Raw genomic sequence first — 23595 nt, 5'->3', positions numbered from 1 at the left:
TGCTGTAATTCCCGGGACCCTCGCTCCGTGCTGTAATTCCCGGGACCCTCGCTCCGTGCAGTAATTCCCGGGACCCTCGCTCCGTGCTGTAATTCCCGGGACCCTCGCTCCGTGCTGTAATTCCCGGGACCCTCGCTCCGTGCTGTAATTCCCGGGACCCTCGCTCCGTGCTGTAATTCCCGGGACCCTCGCTCTGTGCGGTAATTCCCGGGACCCTCGCTCCGTGCGGTAATTCCCGGGACCCTCGATCCGTGCTGTAATTCCCGGGACCCTCGATCCGTGCGGTAATTCCCGGGACCCTCGCTCCGTGCTGTAATTCCCGGGACCCTCGCTCCGTGCTGTAATTCCCGGGACCCTCGCTCCGTGCAGTAATTCCCGGGACCCTCGCTCCGTGCAGTAATTCCCGGGGCCCTCGCTCCGTGCTGTAATTCCCGGGACCCTCGCTCCGTGCTGTAATTCCCGGGACCCTCGCTCCGTGCAGTAATTCCCGGGACCCTCGCTCCGTGCTGTAATTCCCGGGACCCTCGCTCCGTGCTGTAATTCCCGGGACCCTCGCTCCGTGCTGTAATTCCTGGGACCCTCGCTCCGTGCTGTAATTCCCGGGACCCTCGCTCCGTGCGGTAATTCCCGGGACCCTCGCTCCGTGCTGTAATTCCCGGGACCCTCGCTCTGTGCAGTAATTCCCGGGACCCTCGCTCTGTGCAGTAATTCCCGGGACCCTCGCTCCGTGCAGTAATTCCAGGGACCCTCGCTCCGTGCTGCAATTCCCGGGACCCTCGCTCTGTGCAGTAATTCCCGGGACCCTCGCTCCGTGCAGTAATTCCCGGGACCCTCGCTCCGTGCAGTAATTCCAGGGACCCTCGCTCCGTGCTGTAATTCCCGGGACCCTCGCTCCGTGCGGTAATTCCCGGGACCCTCGCTCCGTGCGGTAATTCCCGGGACCCTCGATCCGTGCTGTAATTCCCGGGACCCTCGCTCCGTGCTGTAATTCCCGGAACCCTCGCTCCGTGCTGTAATTCCCGGGACCCTAACTCCGTGCTGTAATTCCTGGGACCCTCACTCCGTGCTACACATTCCCGGGACCCTCGCTCCGTGCTGTAATTCCCGGGACCCTAACTCCGTGCTGTAATTCCCAGGACCCTCACTCCGTGCTGCACATTCCTGGGACCCTCACTCCGTGCTGTAATTCCTGGGACCCTCGCTCCGTGCTGTAATTCCCGGGACCCTCGCTCCGTGCTGTAATTCCCGGGACCCTCGCTCCGTGCTGCAATTCCCAGGACCCTCGCTCCGTGCTACAATTCCCGGGACCCTCGCTCCGTGCTGTAATTCCCGGGACCCTCGCTCTGTGCTGTAATTCCCGGGACCCTCACTCCGTGCTGTAATTCCCGGGACCCTCACTCCGTGCTGCAATTCCTGGGACCCTAACTCCGTGCTGCAATTCCCGGGACCCTAACTCCGTGCTGTAATTCCCGGGACCCTCACTCCGTGCTGTAATTCCCGGGACCCTAACTCCGTGCTGCACATTCCTGGGGCCCTCACTCCGTGTTGTAATTCCCGGGACCCTCACTCTGTGCTACACATTCCTGGGACCCTCACTCCGTGCTGTAATTCCTGGGACCCTCACTCCCTGCTGTAATTCCTGGGACCCTAACTCTGTGCTGTAATTCCCGGGACCCTCACTCCGTGCTGTAATTCCCGGGACCCTCACTCCGTGCTGTAATTCCCGGGACCCTCACTCCGTGCTGTAATTCCCGGGACCCTCACTTCGTGCTACACATTGGACCCTCACTCCCTGCTGTAATTCCCGGGACCCTCACTCCGTGCTACACATTCCCGGGACCCTCGCTCCGTGCTGAAATTCCCGGGACCCTCGCTCCGTGCTGTAATTCCCGGGACCCTCGCTCCCTGCTGTAATTCCCAGGACCCTCGCTCCCTGCTGTAATTCCCGGGACCCTCGCTCCGTGCTGTAATTCCCGGGACCCTCGCTCCGTGCTACACATTCCCGGGACCCTAACTCCGTGCTGTAATTCCCGGGACCCTCGCTCCGTGCAGTAATTCCCGGGACCCTCGCTCCGTGCAGTAATTCCAGGGACCCTCGCTCCGTGCAGTAATTCCCGGGACCCTCGCTCCGTGCTGTAATTCCCGGGACCCTCGATCCGTGCTGTAATTCCCGGGACCCTCGATCCGTGCAGTAATTCCCGGGACCCTCGCTCCGTGCTGTAATTCCCGCGACCCTCGCTCCGTGCTGTAATTCCCGGGACCCTCGCTCCGTGCAGTAATTCCCGGGACCCTCGCTCTGTGCTGCAATTCCCGGGACCCTCGCTCCGTGCAGTAATTCCCGGGGCCCTCGCTCCGTGCTGTAATTCCCGGGACCCTCGCTCCGTGCTGTAATTCCCGGGACCCTCGCTCCGTGCAGTAATTCCCGGGACCCTCGCTCCGTGCTGTAATTCCCGGGACCCTCGCTCCGTGCTGTAATTCCCGGGACCCTCGCTCCGTGCTGTAATTCCCGGGACCCTCGCTCCGTGCTGTAATTCCCGGGACCCTCGCTCTGTGCGGTAATTCCCGGGACCCTCGCTCCGTGCGGTAATTCCCGGGACCCTCGATCCGTGCTGTAATTCCCGGGACCCTCGATCCGTGCGGTAATTCCCGGGACCCTCGCTCCGTGCTGTAATTCCCGGGACCCTCGCTCCGTGCTGTAATTCCCGGGACCCTCGCTCCGTGCAGTAATTCCCGGGACCCTCGCTCCGTGCAGTAATTCCCGGGACCCTCGCTCCGTGCTGCAATTCCCGGGACCCTCGCTCCGTGCAGTAATTCCCGGGGCCCTCGCTCCGTGCTGTAATTCCCGGGACCCTCGCTCCGTGCTGTAATTCCCGGGACCCTCGCTCCGTGCAGTAATTCCCGGGACCCTCGCTCCGTGCTGTAATTCCCGGGACCCTCGCTCCGTGCTGTAATTCCCGGGACCCTCGCTCCGTGCTGTAATTCCTGGGACCCTCGCTCCGTGCTGTAATTCCCGGGACCCTCGCTCCGTGCGGTAATTCCCGGGACCCTCGCTCCGTGCTGTAATTCCCGGGACCCTCGCTCTGTGCAGTAATTCCCGGGACCCTCGCTCTGTGCAGTAATTCCCGGGACCCTCGCTCCGTGCAGTAATTCCAGGGACCCTCGCTCCGTGCTGCAATTCCCGGGACCCTCACTCTGTGCAGTAATTCCCGGGACCCTCGCTCCGTGCAGTAATTCCCGGGACCCTCGCTCCGTGCAGTAATTCCAGGGACCCTCGCTCCCTGCTGCAATTCCCGGGACCCTCGCTCTGTGCAGTAATTCCCGGGACCCTCGCTCCGTGCAGTAATTCCCGGGACCCTCGCTCTGTGCAGTAATTCCCGGGACCCTCGCTCTGTGCAGTAATTCCCGGGACCCTCGCTCTGTGCAGTAATTCCCGGGACCCTCGCTCTGTGCTGCAATTCCCAGGACCCTCGCTCCGTGCAGTAATTCCCGGGGCCCTCGCTCCGTGCTGTAATTCCCGGGACCCTCGCTCCGTGCTGTAATTCCCGGGACCCTCGCTCCGTGCAGTAATTCCCGGGACCCTCGCTCCGTGCTGTAATTCCCGGGACCCTCGCTCCGTGCTGTAATTCCCGGGACCCTCGCTCCGTGCTGTAATTCCCGGGACCCTCGCTCCGTGCGGTAATTCCCGGGACCCTCGCTCCGTGCTGTAATTCCCGGGACCCTCGCTCTGTGCAGTAATTCCCGGGACCCTCGCTCTGTGCAGTAATTCCCGGGACCCTCGCTCCGTGCAGTAATTCCAGGGACCCTCGCTCCGTGCTGCAATTCCCGGGACCCTCGCTCCGTGCAGTAATTCCCGGGACCCTCGCTCCGTGCAGTAATTCCCGGGACCCTCGCTCTGTGCAGTAATTCCCGGGACCCTCGCTCTGTGCAGTAATTCCCGGGACCCTCGCTCTGTGCAGTAATTCCCGGGACCCTCGCTCCGTGCTGTAATTCCCGGGACCCTCGCTCCGTGCTGTAATTCCCGGGACCCTCGCTCCGTGCTGTAATTCCTGGGACCCTCGCTCTGTGCAGTAATTCCCGGGACCCTCGCTCTGTGCAGTAATTCCCGGGACCCTCGCTCCGTGCTGTAATTCCCGGGACCCTCGCTCCGTGCTGTAATTCCTGGGACCCTCGCTCCGTGCTGTAATTCCCGGGACCCTCGCTCCGTGCTGTAATTCCCGGGACCCTCGCTCTGTGCTGTAATTCCCGGGACCCTCGCTCCGTGCTGTAATTCCCGGGACCCTCGCTCCGTGCTGTAATTCCCGGGACCCTCGCTCCGTGCTGTAATTCCCGGGACCCTCGCTCCGTGCTGTAATTCCCGGGACCCTCGCTCCGTGCAGTAATTCCCGGGACCCTCGCTCCGTGCTGTAATTCCCGGGACCCTCGCTCCGTGCTGTAATTCCCGGGACCCTCGCTCCGTGCAGTAATTCCCGGGGCCCTCGCTCCGTGCTGTAATTCCCGGGGCCCTCGCTCCGTGCTGTAATTCCCGGGACCCTCGCTCCGTGCAGTAATTCCCGGGACCCTCGCTCCGTGCAGTAATTCCCGGGACCCTCGCTCCGTGCTACACATTCCCGGGACCCTCGCTCCGTGCTGTAATTCCCGGGACCCTCGCTCCGTGCAGTAATTCTCGGGACCCTCGCTCCGTGCTGTAATTCCCGGGACCCTCGCTCCGTGCAGTAATTCTCGGGACCCTCGCTCCGTGCTGTAATTCCCGGGACCCTCGCTCCGTGCTGTAATTCCCGGGACCCTCGCTCCGTGCTGTAATTCTCGGGACCCTCGCTCCGTGCTGTAATTCCCGGGACCCTCGCTCCGTGCTGTAATTCCCGGGACCCTCGCTCCGTGCTGTAATTCCTGGGACCCTCGCTCCGTGCAGTAATTCCCGGGACCCTCGCTCTGTGCAGTAATTCCCGGGACCCTCGCTCCGTGCTACACATTCCCGGGACCCTCGCTCCGTGCAGTAATTCCCGGGGCCCTCGCTCCGTGCTGTAATTCCCGGGACCCTCGCTCCGTGCTGTAATTCCCGGGACCCTCGCTCCGTGCAGTAATTCCCGGGACCCTCGCTCCGTGCTGTAATTCCCGGGACCCTCGCTCCGTGCTGTAATTCCCGGGACCCTCGCTCCGTGCTGTAATTCCTGGGACCCTCGCTCCGTGCTGTAATTCCCGGGACCCTCGCTCCGTGCGGTAATTCCCGGGACCCTCGCTCCGTGCTGTAATTCCCGGGACCCTCGCTCTGTGCAGTAATTCCCGGGACCCTCGCTCTGTGCAGTAATTCCCGGGACCCTCGCTCCGTGCTGTAATTCCCGGGACCCTCGCTCCGTGCGGTAATTCCCGGGACCCTCGCTCCGTGCTGTAATTCCCGGGACCCTCGCTCTGTGCAGTAATTCCCGGGACCCTCGCTCTGTGCAGTAATTCCCGGGACCCTCGCTCCGTGCAGTAATTCCAGGGACCCTCGCTCCGTGCTGCAATTCCCGGGACCCTCGCTCTGTGCAGTAATTCCCGGGACCCTCGCTCCGTGCAGTAATTCCCGGGACCCTCGCTCCGTGCAGTAATTCCAGGGACCCTCGCTCCCTGCTGCAATTCCCGGGACCCTCGCTCCGTGCAGTAATTCCCGGGACCCTCGCTCCGTGCAGTAATTCCCGGGACCCTCGCTCTGTGCAGTAATTCCCGGGACCCTCGCTCTGTGCAGTAATTCCCGGGACCCTCGCTCTGTGCAGTAATTCCCGGGACCCTCGCTCTGTGCTGCAATTCCCAGGACCCTCGCTCCGTGCAGTAATTCCCGGGGCCCTCGCTCCGTGCTGTAATTCCCGGGACCCTCGCTCCGTGCTGTAATTCCCGGGACCCTCGCTCCGTGCAGTAATTCCCGGGACCCTCGCTCCGTGCTGTAATTCCCGGGACCCTCGCTCCGTGCTGTAATTCCCGGGACCCTCGCTCCGTGCTGTAATTCCCGGGACCCTCGCTCCGTGCGGTAATTCCCGGGACCCTCGCTCCGTGCTGTAATTCCCGGGACCCTCGCTCTGTGCAGTAATTCCCGGGACCCTCGCTCTGTGCAGTAATTCCCGGGACCCTCGCTCCGTGCAGTAATTCCAGGGACCCTCGCTCCGTGCTGCAATTCCCGGGACCCTCGCTCCGTGCAGTAATTCCCGGGACCCTCGCTCCGTGCAGTAATTCCCGGGACCCTCGCTCTGTGCAGTAATTCCCGGGACCCTCGCTCTGTGCAGTAATTCCCGGGACCCTCGCTCTGTGCAGTAATTCCCGGGACCCTCGCTCCGTGCTGTAATTCCCGGGACCCTCGCTCCGTGCTGTAATTCCTGGGACCCTCGCTCCGTGCTGTAATTCCCGGGACCCTCGCTCCGTGCTGTAATTCCCGGGACCCTCGCTCCGTGCTGTAATTCCTGGGACCCTCGCTCTGTGCAGTAATTCCCGGGACCCTCGCTCTGTGCAGTAATTCCCGGGACCCTCGCTCCGTGCTGTAATTCCCGGGACCCTCGCTCCGTGCTGTAATTCCTGGGACCCTCGCTCCGTGCTGTAATTCCCGGGACCCTCGCTCCGTGCTGTAATTCCCGGGACCCTCGCTCCGTGCTGTAATTCCCGGGACCCTCGCTCCGTGCTGTAATTCCCGGGACCCTCGCTCCGTGCTGTAATTCCCGGGACCCTCGCTCCGTGCTGTAATTCCCGGGACCCTAGCTCCGTGCTGTAATTCCCGGGACCCTCGCTCCGTGCAGTAATTCCCGGGACCCTCGCTCCGTGCTGTAATTCCCGGGACCCTCGCTCCGTGCTGTAATTCCCGGGACCCTCGCTCCGTGCAGTAATTCCCGGGGCCCTCGCTCCGTGCTGTAATTCCCGGGACCCTCGCTCCGTGCTGTAATTCCCGGGACCCTCGCTCCGTGCAGTAATTCCCGGGACCCTCGCTCCGTGCAGTAATTCCCGGGACCCTCGCTCCGTGCTACACATTCCCGGGACCCTCGCTCCGTGCTGTAATTCCCGGGACCCTCGCTCCGTGCAGTAATTCTCGGGACCCTCGCTCCGTGCTGTAATTCCCGGGACCCTCGCTCCGTGCAGTAATTCTCGGGACCCTCGCTCCGTGCTGTAATTCCCGGGACCCTCGCTCCGTGCTGTAATTCCCGGGACCCTCGCTCCGTGCTGTAATTCTCGGGACCCTCGCTCCGTGCTGTAATTCCCGGGACCCTCGCTCCGTGCTGTAATTCCCGGGACCCTCGCTCCGTGCTGTAATTCCTGGGACCCTCGCTCCGTGCAGTAATTCCCGGGACCCTCGCTCTGTGCAGTAATTCCCGGGACCCTCGCTCCGTGCTACACATTCCCGGGACCCTCGCTCCGTGCTGTAATTCCCGGGACCCTCGCTCCGTGCAGTAATTCTCGGGACCCTCGCTCCGTGCTGTAATTCCCGGGACCCTCGCTCCGTGCTGTAATTCCCGGGACCCTCGCTCCGTGCTGTAAATCTCGGGACCCTCACTCCGTGCTGTAATTCCCGGGACCCTAACTCCGTGCTGCACATTCCTGGGGCCCTCACTCCTTGTTGTAATTCCCGGGACCCTCACTCTGTGCTACACATTCCTGGGACCCTCACTCCGTGCTGTAATTCCTGGGACCCTCACTCCCTGCTGTAATTCCTGGGACCCTAACTCTGTGCTGTAATTCCCGGGACCCTCACTCCGTGCTGTAATTCCCGGGACCCTCACTCCGTGCTGTAATTCCCGGGACCCTCACTCCGTGCTGTAATTCCCGGGACCCTCACTTCGTGCTACACATTGGACCCTCACTCCCTGCTGTAATTCCCGGGACCCTCACTCCGTGCTACACATTCCCGGGACCCTCGCTCCGTGCTGAAATTCCCGGGACCCTCGCTCCGTGCTGTAATTCCCGGGACCCTCGCTCCCTGCTGTAATTCCCAGGACCCTCGCTCCCTGCTGTAATTCCCGGGACCCTCGCTCCGTGCTGTAATTCCCGGGACCCTCGCTCCGTGCTACACATTCCCGGGACCCTAACTCCGTGCTGTAATTCCCGGGACCCTCGCTCCGTGCAGTAATTCCCGGGACCCTCGCTCCGTGCAGTAATTCCAGGGACCCTCGCTCCGTGCAGTAATTCCCGGGACCCTCGCTCCGTGCTGTAATTCCCGGGACCCTCGATCCGTGCTGTAATTCCCGGGACCCTCGATCCGTGCAGTAATTCCCGGGACCCTCGCTCCGTGCTGTAATTCCCGCGACCCTCGCTCCGTGCTGTAATTCCCGGGACCCTCGCTCCGTGCAGTAATTCCCGGGACCCTCGCTCTGTGCTGCAATTCCCGGGACCCTCGCTCCGTGCAGTAATTCCCGGGGCCCTCGCTCCGTGCTGTAATTCCCGGGACCCTCGCTCCGTGCTGTAATTCCCGGGACCCTCGCTCCGTGCAGTAATTCCCGGGACCCTCGCTCCGTGCTGTAATTCCCGGGACCCTCGCTCCGTGCTGTAATTCCCGGGACCCTCGCTCCGTGCTGTAATTCCCGGGACCCTCGCTCCGTGCTGTAATTCCCGGGACCCTCGCTCCGTGCGGTAATTCCCGGGACCCTCGCTCCGTGCGGTAATTCCCGGGACCCTCGATCCGTGCTGTAATTCCCGGGACCCTCGATCCGTGCGGTAATTCCCGGGACCCTCGCTCCGTGCTGTAATTCCCGGGACCCTCGCTCCGTGCTGTAATTCCCGGGACCCTCGCTCCGTGCAGTAATTCCCGGGACCCTCGCTCCGTGCAGTAATTCCCGGGACCCTCGCTCCGTGCTGCAATTCCCGGGACCCTCGCTCCGTGCAGTAATTCCCGGGGCCCTCGCTCCGTGCTGTAATTCCCGGGACCCTCGCTCCGTGCTGTAATTCCCGGGACCCTCGCTCCGTGCAGTAATTCCCGGGACCCTCGCTCCGTGCTGTAATTCCCGGGACCCTCGCTCCGTGCTGTAATTCCCGGGACCCTCGCTCCGTGCTGTAATTCCTGGGACCCTCGCTCCGTGCTGTAATTCCCGGGACCCTCGCTCCGTGCGGTAATTCCCGGGACCCTCGCTCCGTGCTGTAATTCCCGGGACCCTCGCTCTGTGCAGTAATTCCCGGGACCCTCGCTCTGTGCAGTAATTCCCGGGACCCTCGCTCCGTGCAGTAATTCCAGGGACCCTCGCTCCGTGCTGCAATTCCCGGGACCCTCGCTCTGTGCAGTAATTCCCGGGACCCTCGCTCCGTGCAGTAATTCCCGGGACCCTCGCTCCGTGCAGTAATTCCAGGGACCCTCGCTCCCTGCTGCAATTCCCGGGACCCTCGCTCTGTGCAGTAATTCCCGGGACCCTCGCTCCGTGCAGTAATTCCCGGGACCCTCGCTCTGTGCAGTAATTCCCGGGACCCTCGCTCTGTGCAGTAATTCCCGGGACCCTCGCTCTGTGCAGTAATTCCCGGGACCCTCGCTCTGTGCTGCAATTCCCGGGACCCTCGCTCCGTGCAGTAATTCCCGGGGCCCTCGCTCCGTGCTGTAATTCCCGGGACCCTCGCTCCGTGCTGTAATTCCCGGGACCCTCGCTCCGTGCAGTAATTCCCGGGACCCTCGCTCCGTGCTGTAATTCCCGGGACCCTCGCGCCGTGCTGTAATTCCCGGGACCCTCGCTCCGTGCTGTAATTCCCGGGACCCTCGCTCCGTGCGGTAATTCCCGGGACCCTCGCTCCGTGCTGTAATTCCCGGGACCCTCGCTCTGTGCAGTAATTCCCGGGACCCTCGCTCTGTGCAGTAATTCCCGGGACCCTCGCTCCGTGCAGTAATTCCAGGGACCCTCGCTCCGTGCTGCAATTCCCGGGACCCTCGCTCCGTGCAGTAATTCCCGGGACCCTCGCTCCGTGCAGTAATTCCCGGGACCCTCGCTCTGTGCAGTAATTCCCGGGACCCTCGCTCTGTGCAGTAATTCCCGGGACCCTCGCTCTGTGCAGTAATTCCCGGGACCCTCGCTCCGTGCTGTAATTCCCGGGACCCTCGCTCCGTGCTGTAATTCCTGGGACCCTCGCTCCGTGCTGTAATTCCCGGGACCCTCGCTCCGTGCTGTAATTCCCGGGACCCTCGCTCCGTGCTGTAATTCCTGGGACCCTCGCTCTGTGCAGTAATTCCCGGGACCCTCGCTCTGTGCAGTAATTCCCGGGACCCTCGCTCCGTGCTGTAATTCCCGGGACCCTCGCTCCGTGCTGTAATTCCTGGGACCCTCGCTCCGTGCTGTAATTCCCGGGACCCTCGCTCCGTGCTGTAATTCCCGGGACCCTCGCTCCGTGCTGTAATTCCCGGGACCCTCGCTCCGTGCTGTAATTCCCGGGACCCTCGCTCCGTGCTGTAATTCCCGGGACCCTCGCTCCGTGCTGTAATTCCCGGGACCCTCGCTCCGTGCTGTAATTCCCGGGACCCTCGCTCCGTGCAGTAATTCCCGGGACCCTCGCTCCGTGCTGTAATTCCCGGGACCCTCGCTCCGTGCTGTAATTCCCGGGACCCTCGCTCCGTGCAGTAATTCCCGGGACCCTCGCTCCGTGCAGTAATTCCCGGGGCCCTCGCTCCGTGCTGTAATTCCCGGGACCCTCGCTCCGTGCTGTAATTCCCGGAACCCTCGCTCCGTGCAGTAATTCCCGGGACCCTCGCTCTGTGCAGTAATTCCCGGGACCCTCGCTCCGTGCTACACATTCCCGGGACCCTCGCTCCGTGCTGTAATTCCCGGGACCCTCGCTCCGTGCAGTAATTCTCGGGACCCTCGCTCCGTGCTGTAATTCCCGGGACCCTCGCTCCGTGCAGTAATTCTCGGGACCCTCGCTCCGTGCTGTAATTCCCGGGACCCTCGCTCCGTGCTGTAATTCCCGGGACCCTCGCTCCGTGCTGTAATTCTCGGGACCCTCGCTCCGTGCTGTAATTCCTGGGACCCTCGCTCCGTGCTGTAATTCCCGGGACCCTCGCTCCGTGCTGTAATTCCTGGGACCCTCGCTCCGTGCAGTAATTCCCGGGACCCTCGCTCTGTGCAGTAATTCCCGGGACCCTCGCTCCGTGCTACACATTCCCGGGACCCTCGCTCCGTGCTGTAATTCCCGGGACCCTCGCTCCGTGCAGTAATTCTCGGGACCCTCGCTCCGTGCTGTAATTCCCGGGACCCTCGCTCCGTGCTGTAATTCCCGGGACCCTCGCTCCGTGCTGTAAATCTCGGGACCCTCGCTCCGTGCTGTAATTCCCGGGACCCTCGCTCCGTGCTGCAATTCCCAGCCCTTTCTGCTTTTAGATCAGATCTCCAATGTCCGAGTTTTCCCTCTGTCCCGGCCTGGAAAGTGTGTGGTTGCCAGGCGAAGATGGAATTAAACTTGGCTGTGATGCACGCTATAGTCGAATAGCCTGCAGCCACATTGCATTCTATGAAAATAGCCACTGAGATGGACCGGAGGGGGCATTAGCACCGGGAGAACTGTCGAACTTTAAGTCAGAGCTATTGGGAGAGAGAGAATTAGAGGAGCAATCTGGGCCGAAAGGGCTAAGAATAATTCTTCTTTCTTTGCCGCAGCTGAAGAAGGTGATTGCCGGGGTCCTGGTGGCTGACTTCCTGGTGGCACTTGGGCTGGACCGAACCCTCGAGGCTTTGCTGGGGAGCAGCAGATTTCACGTGCCTTCCTGATAGCTGAGCTGGCAGACCGACCAGCCCGTTCTCAGCGCTGCACACCGCACTGGACCACAGCTGGCTCACACACCAGCGAGAGAAGTCAGGGCGAGAGGGGCTGGGCACCGAGCCACTCCCCGCGGACGGACTTTTAACTCGCCAACCGTTTTCTTAGATGGTTTTTGATATATAAAAATAAATACGACCGGTATTTTCGTACCCAAAAAAAAAATCTGGATGAGAAAATGAAATAAATCCATGTACAGTTTGAGAGTGTTTGTGAATTCTGGGCCACTCGGCTCTCCATCTCTCTACAAACTATGGAATGTGAAACCTTCATTAACGCTGCTGGGCTTCTTTTGTAAACACGAGGTGAATGTCTTCAATAGATTTCATTAAGACAAAGGTGACGGTTTTCCTCATTTCCTTTACCTGTCGGCCAGTCTCTGCATTGCTGATTTGCAGGAGGTGAGGGGCCTGCTTTTACCCTCAAACAAATAAATTACGTGCGTTCCTCCAACTCTGACCTTTTGTGCAATCCCCCCCCGCCACTCCCTTCTCCCCACCATTGGTGGCCATGCCTTCAGCCGTCTACACTTTCCCCAAACCGCTCCTCCTTTCAGACGTTCCTTAAAACCTACCTTCTCTGACCAAGCATTTCCTGTCCTAATCTACCCTCCTTTGGGTCAGTTGTCAAATTTTGTCTGATCATGCTCCTGTGAAGCGCCTCGGGACATTTTTCTACATTAAAGGCGCTATATAAATGCAAGCTGTCGTCCATTCTGCCCTAGTACATTCCAGTCTTTTTGCAGCATCAAACTCGTCAGACCTCTGCTGTCTCTGGCTGCTCCTGTGCTGTACACCAGTAGACACTATGTCCCAAATCCTTTGGCACTGGGGAGATGTCTCTCCTCCGCTCGTGCTGCAGGTATTGATGTCTTGCACTGACCCGGCTGTTGACCAGCTGGAGCTGAACGGAGCGGACGTTCTTCAAGATAAAGGATCAGCTTCTCCAGTCTGAGATCATTGTGCGATTGAGTGTATTTAGTTTTGCTGAACCAAGAACTTCTTACATTTCTATAGCACCCTTCACCACTTCGGGACGTCCCAAAGCGCTTTACAGTCAATGGTTTGCTTTTTGAAGTGGAGTCACTGTTGTAATGGAAACGCGGCAACCAAATTGCGCACAGCACGTTCCCACAAACAGCAATGTGATAATGACTCAGATAATCTGATAGTTAAAGGATAGATATTGGGCCAGGACACCGGGGAGAACTCCCCTGCTCTTTGAACAGTGCCGTGGGATCATTTACGTCCACCTGAGAGGACAAACGGGGTCTTGGTTTAACGTCTCATTCAAAAGATGGAACCTCTCTGCATTCCCTCAGTAACGAGTAACATCAGCCCCTGACCTTCACAGCAGTATGAGATCAAAACCTGCTGCTTCACCTCTCCTTCCCCACCCCCACAACTCTCCCAGCTCACTACATTGCGCCACCCTCTGAGAAACATTCCAAGATCTCGATGTTCTATGTCGGGCTCCCTTGGTAGCTCAATGGGTACACGCACTGCCTCTAGTACTAAGTTTGGCACACTTACAGGGTAGGAGTGCTACTGACTGCCAACTGTCTCCTTAAACCCCTTTCTCCTACCCCCTCCACCCTCACCTCCATGTGTGAGGGACTCGTGGATTTCTTTGACATTAAGATTAGACCATCCGTTCATCTGCCTCTGCCAAACGTCCGCCAAGGCTCCCCCACATCCTAGCCCTGAACCCTCCTCTTTCTCTTGTTTCTTCTATATCTCCCCTCAGCCCTCTCCGAGCGCATCTTGTCCATGAGACCCACCTTCTGCCCTCTCAACCCCATTCCCACTAAACTGCTGACCACCCAACTTCCTTTCCTATTTGATCTAAACAGTTCTCCTCAGGTACTGCCCCCTCCCTTTCAGATCTGCTGTTATCATCCCTTGCCTCAAAAAAAAACTACCCTCGACCCCTCAGTCCTTAAAAACTAACATCCCATCTCCAAGCTCCCTTTCCTCTCCAAAGTCCTTGAATATGTTCTCGCCTCCCAAATCCGTGTCCATCTTTCCCTCAACTCCATGTTTGAATCTCAAATCCAGTTTCATTCCCTGCCGCAGCACTGGAACGGCTCTATTCAAAATCCTCTCTGACCATGTTCCACTGTCCCTCGTCCTTCACAACATCTCTGCAGCCAGTGATACCGTTGAATACACCATCCTCCTCGAACGCCTTTGCCCTCGCCTGCTTCTACTCATCGATCTACCTCCAGCAGTGGCTTCTCTTCCCCCACCCCTGTATTGTTAATTCTGGAGTCACCCAAGGATCTATCCTTGGCCCCCTCCTATTTTTCATCTACACGCTGCCCCTTGGCACCATCATCCAAAGATATGGCGTCTGGTTCCACATGTACGCCGACGACACCCAGCTCTACCTCACTGCCACCTCTCTTGATGCCTGCAGTGTCTCTGTTGTTGGACTGCCTGTTTGACATCCAGTCCTGGATAAGCTGCAATTTCCTCTCGTTAAACATTGGGATAACAACAACAACAACTTGCATTTATAGCGTGCCTTTAATGTAGTAAAACATCCTTGGTCCTTCACAGGAGTGTGATCAAAAACAAAAGGCGATGTCAGGACAGGTGACCAAGTGCTCGGTCAAAGAGGTAGGTTTTAAGGAACCTCTTAAAGGACGATAGAAAGATTGAGGGAGGGAATTCCAGAGCTTAGGGCCAAGGCAGCTGAAGGCACGCCGGCCAATGGTGGAACGATAAAAAGGGATGCGCAAGAGGCCAGAATTGGAGGAGCGCAGAGATGTTGTAGGGCTGGAGGATGTTGCAGAGATAGGGAGGGGGTGAGGCCATAGAGTGATTTGCAAATGATGACCATTTTAAAATTGAGATGTTGCCGGACCGGGAGCCAATGTAGGTCAGCGAGCCCAGGAGTGATGGGTGAATGGGACTTGGTGCATGTTAGGATATGGACAGCAGAGTTTCGGATGTGCTCAAGTTTACGGAGGGTGCAAGGTGGGAGGCCAGCCAGGGGAACATTGAAATCGTCGTCTAAAGGTCACAAAGGCATAGAAGAGGGTTACGGAAGCAGATGAGCTGAGGCAGGGGTGGAGACGGGCAATGTTACGGAGGTGGAAGTAGGCGGTCTTGGTGATGGAGAGAATATAGAGTCAGAAGCTCAGCTCAGGGTCAAAAAGGATGCCACGGTTGTAAAGGATCTGGTTCAGCCAGTGGTCAAGGAGCGGAATGCAGTCGGTGGTTAGGGAACGGAGTTTGTGGCGGGGACCAAAGACAATGCCTTTGCTCTTTCTAATATTTAATTGAAGGAAAATTCTGCTCATCCACTGGATGTCAAACAAGCAGCGTGACAAATCGGAGGTAACGTAGGGGTCGAGCGGTGGTGGTGAAATAGAGCTGGGTGTCAGCAGTCTGCATGTGGAACCTCATATGTTGTTGGATGATGTCGCTGAGGGGCAACATGTAGATGAGAATTAGGAGGGGGCCAAGGATAGATCCTTGAGGGACTCCAAAGGTAACGGTACGGGGCAGGAAGAGAAGCCATTGCAGGTTTTTTTCTGGCTACGATTGGTAGATAAGAATAGAACCAGGCAAGGGCAGTCCCACCCAGCTGGACGACGGAGGAGAGAAGCGAGAGGAGGATGGTGTGTTCAACTGTGTCAAAGGATGACTGAAGTCATTGTCTTCAGCCCCCTGCCACAAACTCTGCACCCTTGTCACTGATTCCAACCCCCTCTGGTGAGGGCACAGCCTGAACCAGACTGTCCGCCACCGTGGCATCCTATGTGATCCAGAGCTGAGCTTCCAACCTCATAATCCTCTCCATAGATAGAATCATAGAATAGTACAGCACAGAAGGAGGCCAATCGAGTCTATGCCGGTTCTTTCGAAGAACAATCCAGTTAGTCCCACTCCGCCGCTCTTTCCCCATATCCCTGCAATTTTTTCTCCTTCAAGTATTTATCCAATTCCCTTTTGAAGGCTACCATTGAATCTGCCTCCACCACCCCATCAGGCAGTGCATTCCAAATCCTAACCACTCGCTGTGTAAAAAGGTTTTTCCTCATGTCACCTCTGGTTCTTTTACCAATCACCTTAAATCTGTGCCCTCTGGTTACCGACCTTTCAGGAAACAGTTTTTATTTACTGTATCTAAACCCTTCATGATTTTAAACAACTCTTCAAATCTCTTGGCCTTCTCTGCTCCAAGGAGAACAACTCCAGCTTCTCCAGTCTCCCCACGTAACTGTAATCCCTCATCCCTGGAACCATTCTAGTAAATCTCTTCTGTACCCTCTCCAAAGCCTTCACGTCCTTCCTAAAGTGTGGTGCCCAGAATTGGACACAATACTCCAGTGTTCAGCATAACTTCCTGACTTTTGTACGCTATGCCTCTATTTATAAAGCCCTGCATCCCATAAGTTTTATTAACCGCTTTGTTAACCTGTCCTGCCACCTTCAAAAATGTGTGTATAAGCACCCCCAGGTCTCTCTGTTCTTGCACCCCCTTTAAAATTGTACCATTTAGTGTGTATGGTCTCTCCTCATCCTACCAAAATGTATCACCCCATACTTTGCGTTATCACCAAGACCGTCTCTGCTTCAGCCCATTTGCTGCCAAAACCCTCATTCAAGCCTTAATCACCAATAGGTATGACTATTCTGGTGCTCTCCAAGCCAGCGCCCCATCAATGTTCCCCCTCTTTTTTGGGGGTGCGCGGCCCCTTTAACGGGCAACGTGGCCCAATCAAACGTGAAATCTCTTTGACAAGCCGGTAAGCAGCCTGCGCGGGTCTTCCAGACAGCTGTGCGGCCGCGCAGTTTAGCAGGAATGTTGTTTCCCATCCTTTACCCTTCATAACCTTCAGTTCATCCAAATCTTTACTGTGTATTCTAACCCACATTGGCTCCTGATCCCAAAGCCTCAAATTTAAAATTCAAATCCCTTCAAGCCTTCACCCCTCCCTATCTCTGTAACCTCCTCCAGCCCAACAACCCTCCCTATCTCTGTAACCTCCTCCAGCCCTACACCCCTCCCTATCTCTGTAACCCCCTCCAGCCCTACACCCCTCCCTATCTCCGTAACCCCCACCAGCCCTACACCCCTCCCTATCTCTGTAACCTCCTCCAGCCCTACATCCCTCCCTATCTCTGTAACCTCCTCCAGCCCCTAAACCCCTCCCTATCTCTGTAACCTCCTCCAGCCCCTTCACCACTCCCTATCTCTGTAACCTCCTCCAGCCCCTTCACCCCTCCCTATTTCTGTAACCTCCTCCAGCCCTACACCCCTCCCTATCTCTGTAACTTCCTCCAGCCCTACACCCCTCCCTATCTCTGTACCCTTCTCCAGCCCTACACCCCTCCCTATCTCTGTAACCTCCTACACCCCTCCCTATCTTTGTAACCTCCTCCAACCCTACATCACTCCCTATCTCTGTAACCTCCTCCAACCCTACACCCCTCCCTTATCTCTAACAACCTCCAGCCCTACACCCCTCCCTATCTCTGTAACCTCCTACACCCCTCCCTTATCTCTGTAACCTCCTACACCCCTCCCTATCTCTGTAACCTCCTCCAGCCCTACACCCTTCCCTATCTCTGTAACCTCCTCCAGCCCTACACCCTCCCTTATCTCTGTAACCTCCTCCAGCCCTACACCCCTCCCTTATCTCTGTAACCTCCTCCAGCCCTACACCCTTCCCTATCTCTGTAACCTCCTCCAGCCCTACACCCCTCCCTATCTCTGAAACCTCCTCCAGCACTACACCCCTCCCTATCTCTGTAACCTCCTACACCCCTCCCTATCTCTGTAACCTCCTCCAGCCCTACACCCTCCCTATCTCTGTAACCTCCTCCAACCCTACACCCCTCCCTATCTCTGTAACCTCCTCCAACCCTACACCCCTCCCTTATCTCTGTAACCTCCTCCAGCCCTACACCCCTCCCTTATCTCTGTAACCTCCTCCAGCCTTACACCCCTCCCTTATCTCTGTAACCTCCTCCAGCCCTACACCCCTCCCTTATCTCTGTAACCTCCTCCAGCCCTACACCCTTCCCTATCTCTGTAACCTCCTCCAGCCCTACACCCCTCCCTATCTCTGTAACCTCCTCCAACCCTACACCCCTCCCTTATCTCTGTAACCTCCTCCAGCCCTACACTCCTCCCTTATCTCTGTAACCTCCTACACCCCTCCCTTATCTCTGTAACCTCCTCCAGCCCTACACCCCTCCCTTATCTCTGTAACCTCCTCCAGCCCTACACCCCTCCCTTATCTCTGTAACCTCCTCCAGCCCTACACCCCTCCCTACCTCTGTAACCTCCTACACCCCTCCCTATCTCTGTAACCTCCTCCAGCCCTACACCCTTCCCTATCTCTGTAACCTCCTCCAGCCCTACACCCTTCCCTATCTCTGTAACCTCCTACACCCCTCCCTTATCTCTGTAACCTCCTCCAGCCCTACACCCCTCCCTACCTCTGTAACCTCCTACACCCCTCCCTATCTCTGTAACCTCCTCCAGCCCTACACCCTTCCCTATCTCTGTAACCTCCTCCAGCCCTACACCCCTCCCTATCTCTGTAACCTCCTACACCCCTCCCTATCTCTGTAACCTCCTCCAGCCCTACACCCTCCCTATCTCTGTAACCTCCTCCAGTCCTACAACCCTCCAAGAAATCTGCGTTCCTTTGACTCCGGCCTCCTGTGCATCCATATTCCCTTCGCCCCACCAATGGCAGCCATGCTTTCATCCGTCTAGCCCATAAACTCTGGAATTCCCTCCACCTCTCTCAAGAATCAGGGAATTTTTTTTGAGTCACGTGTCTTGCACTTTGAAATGTTCATGGTTACAAATGTAAAGAAAATAGAGGCTGGAGGAAGAATTCGGTCCAGCGGGAGTTTGTGGCCTCTGTCACAACATCCTGTGGCTGTCCAGCTGCGAGGATATCATGGCCAGTCGGGACTGTCTCCCTTCAGCCTGAAAACAAGGGAGCGACCAGGAGACGGACTGGGAGAAAAGCTGAATCTTCCACAGAATTGATTAGAAGAGTATAAAAGTCACCTGATGGCGGCTTACTCCCAAATAAATCCACTTTCCTGGTTTGGATTCAATTGTATACACCTATATATAAAAAATCGTCAAACTTCCTCTTCACAAATCTTACTTCCTGTTCTCGTCTGCTTTTGGCGAAATTTACCATTCAATTTCGCTATGTTAACTTTCACAAATGCAATCAGTCTCTGGTCACTGGGTCTGTGCAGAAAGTTTTCCAGACACTTCCCCAATTCCTTTGCCATTGTGAATATCTTAAAAATCTTACATTCATCAAATGATTGTGGGCAACTCCAAAGGCAATTTCCTAGTATGTGGGCTCAATATAAATGATGATTAACTGAAAGAATGATTTCCATTTACACAAGGCTTTTCACTACCTCAGGACGTCCCAAAGCGCTTTACAGCCATTGAAGTACTTTTTGAAGTGTAGTCACTGTTCTAATGTAGCAAACACGGCAGCCAATTTGCACACAGCAAGATCCCACAAATAGCAATTAAATAAATGACCAGGTAATCTATTTTGGGTGGTGTTGGTTCAGAGGCAAGTGCTGGCCAGGACACCGGGGAGAACTCACCTGTTCTTCCAATAATGCCTTAGGATCTTATGCGTCCACCTGAGGGGGAAGACAGGGCCTCGATTTATCGTCTCATCCGAAAGACGGCACCGCCGACAGTGTAGCGCTCCCTCAGTACTGCCCCTCCGACAGTGCGGCGCTCCCTCAGTACTGCCCCTCCGACAGTGCGGCGCTCCCTCAGTACTGCCCCTCCGACAGTGCGGCGCTCCCTCAGTAGTGCCCCTCTGCCAGTGCAGCACTCCCTCAGTACTGCCCCTCCGACTGCAGTGCTCCCTCAGTACTGTCCCTCCGACTGCAGTGCTCCCTCAGTACTGTCCCTCCGACAGGGCAGCGCTCCCTCAGTACTGCCCCTCCGACAGTGTGGCGCTCCCTCAGTACTGCCCCTCCAACAGTGCTGCGCTCCCTCAGTACTGCACCTCCAACAGTGCAGCGCTCCCTCAGTACTGCACCTCCAACAGTGCAGCGCTCCCTCAGTACTGCACCTCCGACAGTGCAGCGCTCCCTCAGTACTGCCCCTCCGACAGTGCGGCACTCCCTCAGTACTGCCCCTCCAACAGTGCTGCGCTCCCTCAGTACTGCACCTCCAACAGTGCAGCGCTCCCTCAGTACTGCCCCTCCAACAGTGCTGCGCTCCCTCAGTACTGCCCCTCCAACAGTGCAGCGCTCCCTCAGTACTGCACCTCCGACAGTGCAGCGCTCCCTCAGTACTGCCCCTCCGACAGTGCGGCACTCCCTCAGTACTGCCCCTCCAACAGTGCTGCGCTCCCTCAGTACTGCACCTCCAACAGTGCAGCGCTCCCTCAGTACTGCCCCTCCGACAGTGCAGCACTCCCTCAGTACTGCCCCTCCAACAGTGCAGCGCTCCCTCAGTACTGCACTGAAGTGTCAGCCTAGATTTTATGCTCAGGTCTCTGGAGTGGTGCTTGAACCCACAACCTTCTGACTTGGGTGAGAGTGCTATGTTAAAAATTACACAATGCTTGAAATAACATAGCAGCTTACGCTAAAATACCACAAAGTACTTGACGCAGTATCTTTGAAATGTTGTCACTTGTTACAGAGGCAAATGCAGCAGCCATTCTGCACTCCCACAACAAACAGAGATGAATAATTGAGGCAGGAATGTTGACCAGGACCCTGGGAGAATTGCCTACACTTTGAATCGTGCCAGGGGTCATTATGCACCTGAACTGACGGGTGGTTTGACATCTTGTCCAAATTTCACAAGTCGTAGGACTTCAAAATGGTCAGGCTGTTAGTTAGAACCACACAGCACCGAAGGAGGCCATTCGGCCCATTGTGCCTGTGCTGGCTGTTTGAAAGAGCTCTCCAATTAGTCCCACTCCCCCATATTGAAAAGAATGTGGAAATCTGAAATTAAAATGGAAATATCCAACAGGTCAGTAAAAATTAGAGAGAAAAACAGATTACAGTTTTGGGTTCTGATAAAGGGTCTGACCTGAATTGGGACACGTGCCATTTATTAAGTTCTGGATATTGTTAGGTGACATGAGTGGTGGAGTTTTGTGTAATTATCTGAATGTGAATCAGCACCATTGATTGCGAGAGCCTTTAACTTAAATGAGTGACTGAGACACACCCAGGAGCACCTTACCAGAGAATAACCTGGGTCCACAGATGATGAGCGTGCGGGTTCACCCGATCCCGCCCCCCACTGGCACCATGCGCCAGCCCTTCTCGCAGCGCAGCACACCTGCATCCCTTGAGTTGCGAATACCCAATCTATCTTCACGTAGTAATGGAAGATGGCTGCATCAGGGGCACTGGGAGTGGAGGCGTGGGCTGGTGCTTGGGGTCGGTATCCCGTCAGTACATGGTCGGTGGGGCGGTCTGTACCCCTAGGGACTACCTGCCTTTCTCTGCCACATTCCTGGGCCACGGGAGCCTTCCCTCCCCCTTTGCTACAACTAACGAGTAAAACTTGTCTCTAGAGAAATGTCTGAGGGGGTTCTTTAAAATTATGAGAGAGTTGAATAGGGTAGTCGTCGAGGACGTTTCCACTTGTGAGGGAGACCAAAACCATAAATATAAGATAGCCACTAATAAATCCAATAGTCAGTGTCAGCTGTGGCTCAGTTGGGAGCACTCTCGTCTCTGAATCAGAAAGTTGTGGGTTCAAGTCCCACGCCAGGGACTTAAGCACATAAAGCTAGGCTGACACTCCCAGTGCGGTGCTGAGGGAGTGCTGCACTGTCAGAGATGCTGGCATTCGGTTGAGACGTTAAACCGAGGCCACATCCACTCTCTCACGTGGACGTAAGTTTTGAAGAAGAGCAGGGGAGTTCTCCCCGGTGTCCTGGCCAATATTTATCCCTCATCCAACATAACAAAAACAGATTATTTGGTCATTATCACAGTGCTGTTTGTGGGATCTTGGCGTGTGCCAATCAGCTGCCGCATTTCTCACATTACAACAGTGACTCCACTTCAAAAGTATTTCATTGGCTGTAAAGCGCTTTGAGATGTCCGGTGGTTGTGAAAGGTGCTATATAAATGCAAGTCTTTCTATAAGGAGAAACTTCTTTATCCAGAGAGTGGTTGGAACATGCTACCACAGGAAGTGGTTGAAGCAAATAGCACAGATGCAGGCAAATAAGTACATGATGGAGAAAGGACTAGAGGGTAGGGTGGGAGGAGGCGTGTGGGGAGCGTAAGCATAGGCCAAATGGCCTGTGATGCGCTATCAATTACTCATAAAAGACTGAGAGTTAGAAGAGTAACTAAAGGCTTTTATTAACAACAGAATGGAGGTCTGCCTCGCGTGGTCGACCGGTCCAGGATACAAAGGGCTGGGGAGCAGTCACCTTTATACTAGGACCTGTGGGAGGAGTCAGCCGAGGCATGTCCAGGCATGTACACAGTGGAATACAAACAGGACAAACAGGAATACAAACAGTGGTTTACCACATTCACCCCTTGTTTAAAATTGAGTCCGGCAGGGTGAAGTGTATTAAAAGTTAGTGTATTGGAGTCTCTCCGGAGGTCTTGTCTGCCGCTGTGATCGGCGTGGCGACGGCAGGGGTAGTGAAGCTTCCGGCGTCGAGTCCAGCGTAGGCTGTGGCACAGGTGTGTCGTCCTCGTAGATGTCGAGCAGGTCGCGGGGCCCAGGCCTGCCGTCTGCTGGGGCTGGATATCGGATCGTGGGGGGGGGGGGTGGTAGTGGGTTACTGCGGCCCCCGAGGGTGCAAGGTCTCTTATGGAGACTGTGTCCTCCCGCCCGTCCGGGTATGCGATGTAAGCATACTGGGGGTTGGCGTGGAGGAGGTCGACCCTCTCGACCAGGGGGTCCATTTTATGGGTCCTCACGTGTCTTCTCAGTAGGACCGGCCCTGGGGACGTCAGCCATGGCGACGTCAGCCATGGCGGTAGCGATGTCCCCGATGTGGACTTCCTTGGGAAGACAAACATTTTCTCATGAGGGGTGGCGTTAGTGGCAGTGCAGAGCAGTGACCGAATAGAGTGGAGCGCATCGGGGAGCACATCCTGCCAGCGGGAGGTTGGAAGGCCCCTAGACTTTAAGGCTAGCAGGACGGCCTTCCAAACTGTCGCATTTTCTCTTTCCACCTGTCCGTTCCCCCGGGGGTTGTAACTGGTGGTCCTGCTTGTGGCAATACCCCTAGTTAGCAGGTACTGACGGAGTTCGTCGCTCATAAACGATGAGCCCCGGTCGCTATGGATATAGCTGGGGAAGCAAAACAGGGTGAATAGGTTGTTCAGACATTTAATGACCGTGGCACTGGTCATGTCCGGGCAGGGGAAGGCGAACGGGAAACGGGAGTACTCATCAATAATATTGAGGAAGTACACATTGCGGTCGGAGGAGGGGAGAGGCCCTTTAAAATCAACGCTCAGGCGCTCGAAGGGGCGAGTGGCTTTTATCAGGTGGGCCCTGTCTGGTCTATAAAAGTGCGGTTTGCACTCAGCGCAGACTTGGCAGTTCCTGGTCATGGTCCTGACCTCCTCAATAGAGTAAGGCAGGTTGCGGGCCTTGATGAGGTGGAAGAACCTGGTGACCCCCGGGTGGCAGAGGTCATTGTGGAGGGCCCGCAGTCTATCGATCTGCGCGCTGGCGCAGGTGCCACGCGATAGCGCATCCGGGGGTTCATTTAGCTTCCCGGGCCGGTACAAGATCTCGTAGTTGTAGGTGGAAAGTTCGATTCTCCACCTCAAGATCTTGTCATTTTTGATTTTGCCCCTCTGCTTGTTGTTAAACATAAAAGCAACTGAA

General features: G+C 56.9%; 1 protein-coding gene across 1 annotated transcript in view; it reads left to right on the top strand.

The window, feature by feature from the left end:
- The window catches only part of atp13a1 (ATPase 13A1), a 119091-nt gene extending 107157 nt beyond the window's left edge, over positions 1 to 11934 (top strand). The window contains exon 26 of the mRNA XM_085971416.1: positions 11574 to 11934. Coding sequence (XP_085827542.1) covers positions 11574 to 11684 — 111 coding nt within the window. The 3' untranslated portion in view covers positions 11685 to 11934. The remainder of the gene's footprint in view (positions 1 to 11573) is intronic.
- Positions 11935 to 23595: the final 11661 nt, after the last annotated feature.

The sequence above is a fragment of the Somniosus microcephalus genome, chromosome 31 (genome assembly GCF_052327205.1).
Source record: "Somniosus microcephalus isolate GS21.2 chromosome 31, FLI_Smic_1.0, whole genome shotgun sequence".
Taxonomy (NCBI): Eukaryota; Metazoa; Chordata; class Chondrichthyes; order Squaliformes; family Somniosidae; genus Somniosus; species Somniosus microcephalus.
Note: the sequence above shows the minus strand (reverse complement) of the source record. Positions and strands in the feature narration are given on the sequence as shown.